Source organism: Rutidosis leptorrhynchoides, chromosome 4 (genome assembly GCF_046630445.1).
Source record: "Rutidosis leptorrhynchoides isolate AG116_Rl617_1_P2 chromosome 4, CSIRO_AGI_Rlap_v1, whole genome shotgun sequence".
In the NCBI taxonomy this organism is placed as follows: Eukaryota; Viridiplantae; Streptophyta; class Magnoliopsida; order Asterales; family Asteraceae; genus Rutidosis; species Rutidosis leptorrhynchoides.
In genome coordinates this window covers 484,617,882-484,625,037 of record NC_092336.1, presented here as the reverse complement: position 1 = coordinate 484,625,037, position 7,156 = coordinate 484,617,882, and the positions used below count along the sequence as shown (strand labels likewise).

Here is a 7,156-nt window from a genome sequence, read left to right as displayed (position 1 = left end):
GCCACCAATTGATGTGAATATTATGTATCGAGAGAATGATTTTTATACACAGGTTATGTGTATTATATTTTGTACACGAGATATGTGTACGGTTACTAAGATTTATGAAAAAGAATTTCGTACACGAGAAAGGTGTACTGTATTTAAAAGATATCGCATGTACATTACAGGTGGATATAGGATTCAGGCCTATTTGTACCATGCAGCATTTAAATCTTGTGGTCTATCAAAATGATGAATTTTATTGTTTATGATAAACTTATGAACTCACTAACCTTTTGGTTGACACTTGAAAGCATGTTTATTCTCAGGTATGAAAGAAATCTTCCGCTGTGCATTTGCTCATTTTAAAGATATTACTTGGAGTCATTCATGGCATATTTCAAAAAGACGTTGCATTCGAGTCGTCGAGTTCATCAAGAATATTATTAAGTCAATTATAGTTGGATATATTATGAAATGGTATGCATGCCGTCAACTTTCGATGAAATGAAAGTTTGTCTTTTAAAAACGAATGCAATGTTTATAAAATGTATCATATAGAGGTCAAGTACCTCGCGATGTAACCAAATGTAATGTATTCGTCCAGATGGATTAGGACGGATCATTAAATGGAGTAGATCTATGAAACTTGATTTATCTACTAAAAATAAAGTAGGGTTTATTGATGCTACTTGTGTTAAGAATAATGATAATCCTGTGCTTGCTAGTCAATAGGATAGGTGTAATTCTGTTGTTTTGTCTTGGATACTTAGGTCAATATCTGTAGAGTTATATTGTGGTCAAATTTTTTCTACTGTAGCTTCTGTTGTTTGGAATGAATTGCAAGAAACTTATGATAAGGTTGATGGATCCAATATTTTTAATTTACACATTAAAATAAATTCTTTAAAACAAAATGGTGTTCCAATTTCTGATTATTATCACAATCTTAATACTCTTTGGAAACAGTATGATGAGATGGTCAAAATTCCTGCTTGTACTTGTGCTGCTTCTAATGAATCAAAAGAGCATACTAAAATTTTGAGATTAAATCAATTTCTTATGGGATTGGATGATGATTTTATGCAGATTAGAAGCAATATTCTTCTAAGAGATCCAATTCCTAATGTTAAAACTACTTTTGCAGTTATATATAGGGAAGAATCTCATAGAAAAATTTCCTCTAATCATTCATCCAATAAAAGTCAAAATTCTGCTTTTCTGTCTCATTTTAAAAGCAACAATTCAGGAAATACTGGATCAACTCAATCTTATAATAAGTTTAAGAAAGGTCCTAATCCTAAACTTAAATGTAATAAGTGTAATAAGATTGGTCATACTATTGATATGTGTTTTGAGATTATTGGTTATCCATCTGGTTATAAAAGGACACCTCAGAATAATAATAACAGATCAATTAGTAGTAATAATGTTGTAACTACTAATAATGCTTCTTCTGTTAGTGATATGCCTTCCACTTCTACTTCTAGTCCTCTTTCTTTAACCAATGATCAAATGGCTAAGCTTCTGAATTTGTTGAATGAGTCATCTGTGCAGTCATCTAATGCTTGTTCTAATATGGAAGGTAGTGTTTTTAATATGAATACATTCTTTAATGATAATTTTCAAACCTTTTTTTTAACTATAATTCACATGTTAATGATAATCTGGGATGGATTATAGATTCAGGAGCGAATCAACACATGACTGTGTCTGAAAATAGTCTTTTTAATGTGGTTGATATTTCTGATTTTAATCTTAAAGTTTCTCATCCTAATGGTACAGAAGCTAGAGTAAATAAAATAGGAAATTTACAACTTACATATAAAATTGTTTTATATGATGTGTTGGTTGTTCCTGGATATTATGTATCTTTGTTATCTGTTAGTAAATTAGCTGCAGATAGTGGTTTGTTCATTGATTTTGATAAGCATAAATGTTACATACAGGATTTGATATCAAGAAACACCCTGATGACTGGTAGTAATATTAGGGGATTGTATGTGTTTAATAAATATCAAGGTGATATTTTAACTGTAATAGTTTTTGTTTTGAGTCTGCTACACTTTGGCATTGCAGACTAGGTCATCCTTCAAGTCCTGTTATGCATGTTCTTAAAAATAAACTTAAAATTAATGATAAAGATTTTGATTTTCCTTGTGAGATTTGTTTAAAAGCTAAACAAACTAGAGATGCTTTTCAATTGAGTGAACATAAGTCTACACAACTTGGTGATTTAATGCATTTGAACTTGTGGGGACCTTATAGGGTTACTAGCAAAGAAGGGTTTAGGTATTTTTTGACCATTGTGAATGATTATACTAGGGCTGTTTGGGTATATATGTTGAAAAGTAAAACTGAAATTTTTGAAAAATTTTCAAATTTATTTTACTTAATACAAAATCAATTTAATAAAAGAATCAAAATAATTAGAACAGACAATGGAACTGAATTTTGTAATAATCAAATTGATTCTTTTGTTCAGTCCATGGGTATGATTCATCAGACCACTATTCCTTATACTCCTCAACAAAATGAGGTAGTAGAGAGGAAACATAGACACCTTCTTAATGTTGCTAGATCCCTTATGTTTCAGGGGGAAATTCCTCTTACTATGTGGCCTGAATGTGTGTTAACTGCTACTTATTTGATTAACAGGACACCCTCCAAGATTCTAGCTGGCAAAACTCCTTTTGAACTGGTTCATGGTTTTGAACCTAATCTCTCCCACTTAAAAAGCTTTGGTTGTCTTGTTTTTTTTTAAAGTTTTAAATGATTTTGATAAGTTTCATCCTAAATCTGAAAAAGCTGTTTTTATTGGGTATTCTAATTCAAAAAAAGGTTTCAAGCTTTGAAGTTTAGAAAGAAAATTGATTTTTTATTCTAGAGATGTTAAATTTTTTGAAAATGTATTTCCTTTTAAACTTGTTTCATCAAAAGAAAATGAGTTAAATGATTCTTCTCTAAACAATTTAAACTTTTTTGATTTGTTTTCTGAAAAAGATGCCAAGGTAAATAAAAATCCCAATGATGAAGGTTGAGCAATGTCAGATGTAGATTGCCAGGTTGCAACACCTACTGGTAGTTTATTACCAGAGAGTGATGGTAACCTTGGTGACTCAGTTGATGATAATTTTCATGAGAATGAACTCCCTGAGGGTAATCTTTTTAATCAAACTACTTCTGAAAGTGTAAATGAGCCAGTTAATCAAAGAAAATCTGAAAGGGTGTCTGTGTTACCTAGGAAGTTTGATGATTATATTGTTGAAGGTAAAGTTAAGTATGGTTTAGAAAGAGTTGTTAACTTTTCTAAACTAAGTCATGATAATTATGTGTTTGCTTCTGTGTTAAATAAGTCTATTGAACGTAAAAATTATCAACAAGCTGTTACTGACCCTAATTGGATAACAACCATGACTGATGAAATGGAAGCTTTATATAGAAATAATACATGAATATTAACTGATTTACCTGAGGGTAGAAAGCCCATTGGCTGCAGATAGATATATAAGATTAAATATAAGTCTAGTGGTGAGATAGAAAGATATAAAGCAAGACTTGTTGCTAAGAGTTATAGTCAAAGGGAGGGAATTGACTATGAGAAAACCTACTCTCCTGTTACTAAAATGGTTACTGTAAAATGCTTGCTTACTGTTGCTATTCAGAATAATTGGAATTTGTATCAACTGGAGTTACCTCAAGGTTATTTTTCTCCTACTGAGACTAGAGTATGTAAACTTGTAAAATCTTTATATGATCTTAAACAAGCACCTAGACAATGGAATGAAAAGTTAACTTTAGTTTTAAAAGAAAATGGTTTTATTCAAAGTCTAAATGATTATTCATTATTTGTTAAGTGTTCTGATTCTTTGTTTCTTGCTTTGCTGGTTTATGTTGATGATATTATTATTACTGGTAATAATGAGTCTGAAATTTCTAAGTTTAAATCTTTTTTAAAATCCAAATTTCTTATTAAGGACTTAGGAGAATTAAAATATTTTCTTGATATTGAAGTTGCTTGATGAATTTGGTTTGACTGAATGTAAACATGTTGGAGCACCTTTAGAAACAAATGTTACCATTGTATCTGAACCTACAGATAATGATCCTCCATTGATAAATATTACTAAATATCAACAACTAATTGGTAAATTGATTTATTTGACTATGATCAGACCTGATATTGCCTTTTCTGTACAATGTCTTAGTCAGTTTATGCATTTTCCTCTACAATCTCATTTAAATATTGCTTTAAGGTTACTAAGATACTTGAAAAGATCTCGTGGTAAAGGTGTTTTTTTTTAAAAAGGCTGACAATATCTCTTTAACCGCATTTGTAGATGCAGATTAGGGTAAGTATTTAACTACTAGAAAATCTGTAACATGTTATGCTATTTTCTTTTGTGGTTCCCTTGTTTCCTTGGAAAAGCAAAAAACACTGCTGTATCCAGATCTTCTACAGAATTTGAATACAGAGCCTTAATTATACAAATCTTTTACATGTTCTTGTTCATTGTGATAACAGATCTGCAATTTTACTTGCAGCTAACCCTGTTTTTCATAAAAGATCAAAACATTTTAAAATTGACTTACATCTTGTAAGGAATAAATGTACTTCTGGTGTTATTGATATTGTTCAAATTGATTCATATTTACAAAAGGGTTAGGAATTAATCAACATAATTTTCTTTGTGAAAAACTTTGTCTTGTTAATATGTTTCATGCCTAGATTAAGGAGAAATGTTAAAATGATAATCTAGCATGAAACATATCTTGCTTCTTTTAATTATTGTGTTAATATTTTATAGGTAAATTCACAATTGTAGCTGTGATTGCTTGCGTTCCTTTATTCTTAAAAGAAAGTTGAAAAGTGGGCATATTTTAGCTTAGAGCACAAGGTGTAAGATGGAGCGTAGGCATATTTTAGCTTGGAGCACAAGGTGTAAGATAAAGCGTACCAGCCCAAAATTATGTTTCAGCCCAAGACTAATTTATATAAATACCTAATTTATTTATCACTTTTATCATTCTCATTATTCTGCTCTCTCATATTATTCGATCAAGGATTTTCTCACATTCATCTTGTTCACGTTTTCAATTTCGGCTGTAATCTTAGATTAAACATATTGTTCAATCTTGTTAGTTTGTGAGTATTGAAGGATTGTGTATTGTTTTCAGATTGAGAGATTGCTAAGAATCATTGTGTTCAGATTGTTTGATTGTACAATCTGATGTTAGTTTGATATTTTTCTGTTGAATCTTTAAGTTCTTACACTTAAACGAAAAGAAGGGAGCATTGACCGGTCTCATGCTCTTATATACGCTTAAAACAACTATACAAATCTTAAAAACTGAAATCAATGCTTAATTCATTCTACATTGATGTCTAAAATCTTTGAAGTAACGGGAGCTTTAGGTATTGTGACATACAAAACTCCATCTCTAACTTCAGCCTTAATCTTCTCAAACTGTATATTTTCAGGCAATGCAATCCTAAAACTATACTTTCCATAACTCTTTGCACTCCATTCTCCTTCATTATTACTTTCATCATTACCTTCTTTCTTGATTTTTTCTGCTTTTAAAACCAACATTTTTTCTTCCACATAAATTTTCACATCTTCTTTAGTCATTCCAGGCATATCAAACCTCAATTTATAGTCTTGTTCACCTTCTTTGATCTCCCATGGTGTTCTTCCCCTGCTGTAACTACTTGTACTCTCTCCTTGTGGTCCCCACATGCCACCGTTAACGCTACCGTATGCTGGTGGCTCCTCCATTAGTCTTTCCATTGTGTCCATCATTTGCTGTACTGTTCTTGCTGTTGGAAATCTGTCCCATAACCCTGTAGACAAAAAAGATTGAAGCTTTATTGGTTTTTTGATTTCATATGGAGGAATTATTATAGATATTCATTCATTCAACAATTTCAACAAAATGATCAACTTTTGAACCTTAAATTGAAGATTACTAATTGAGTGCACCCCTAAAAATTGAATCTTGATTGGTTTATTGAGCTTATATTGAATAATCATACATACCCATATCAAATATCCAATAGGGAAGTTCACAAATTTGAATCTTGAGTAAATTAACCATGCACATTACACTTAAAGACTGAAACTTGATTGGTTTTTTAAGCTTATTTTAAAGAATTATACAGGCCCATACAAGTAAAGCTTTTAAAAAAAAAAAAAAAACTATAAAAGGTTATATCTTTAACTGAAACTGACCAATTGGTGGTGACTGGGTGAGCCTTCTCTTGATGGGTTGTTTTTGTTGTGGATTATTAATACTTGCTCTTTGTAAATGATCCCCATTTCCTGATCCTGCTTTGATGATAGTAAACTTAGGGCTCTTTTTATGGGTATTTGGGATCATAGAAGGGGTTGATTTTGGAGTGATGATTTTTTGAGAGAACAGTGGAAGTGTCATCTGACTTTGAGCCATGTTTTGCTTCTATTCTAATGGTATACACACACAATACACTTTGATGTTTTTGATGAATAGGTACAGGGATTTGAAATGAATATATAGATAAGTTTAGGGTAGGTTTGGAAATCTCTAGAAGTGAAAAGAAGTGGGGCTAGATCATGTGATCTTTCTGGATATATTTTTTTTTATTTCTGTTGTTTTGGTAATTCTGGATGCCTCTAGAAAAAAGAAATTGGTTCTTCTCTTCACCAGTCTATTACATTACATTTTACATTTTACACCTACATACCAACAGTCACCGAGTTTTTGGTGGTTTCAATTGTTTCGAGTTGTAGTTTCGAGTTTTCGTTCACACTGTAATCAACCCCTCATCTTTGTCTCAATTTACACAACGACCCCTCAAATTTACAATTTTCCAAGGTAAAAAGTGTAAAAATACAATATAATAAAATTACTTTCACCCGAATTTTTAACGGGCCCTATCTTCTCGCTCGGTGCGAGTTAAATTTTTTCGCGCCCACCATTTAACTCAAAAAAATCTTACGAACACAACGGGACTAACTATACGCGAAACGGACACTTAAAAAACCGATCAATACTTCGGACTATATTCAATACATATACACACCTATAATACGCTCCGTTAACTATGAATACGCAAGTCAAAAGCCCCGCAGCATCGCGCGGGCTCCTTTTTCTAGTTTATGACCTGTTTTGAAAAATACCTCCAGGCTCATGG

General features: G+C 31.5%; 2 protein-coding genes across 2 annotated transcripts; one reads left to right on the top strand and one right to left on the bottom strand.

Moving 5' to 3' along the window:
• Nucleotides 1-624: 624 nt before the first annotated feature.
• On the top strand, nucleotides 625-2,837 carry LOC139842356 (uncharacterized). Its single transcript, XM_071832505.1, has 7 exons — nucleotides 625-709; nucleotides 803-1,567; nucleotides 1,666-1,890; nucleotides 1,932-1,962; nucleotides 2,251-2,317; nucleotides 2,468-2,683; nucleotides 2,769-2,837. The coding sequence occupies exons 1-7, from the start codon at nucleotides 625-627 to the stop codon at nucleotides 2,835-2,837; spliced, it is 1,458 nt and encodes a 485-aa protein (XP_071688606.1).
• A 2,514-nt stretch (nucleotides 2,838-5,351) lies between these two features.
• Nucleotides 5,352-6,432, bottom strand: LOC139904387 (small heat shock protein, chloroplastic-like). The gene is made up of 2 exons (XM_071886326.1): nucleotides 6,216-6,432; nucleotides 5,352-5,827 (listed from the first exon to the last, which is right to left on the bottom strand). The coding sequence occupies exons 1-2, from the start codon at nucleotides 6,430-6,432 to the stop codon at nucleotides 5,352-5,354; spliced, it is 693 nt and encodes a 230-aa protein (XP_071742427.1).
• Between the last annotated feature and the right edge of the window lie 724 nt (nucleotides 6,433-7,156).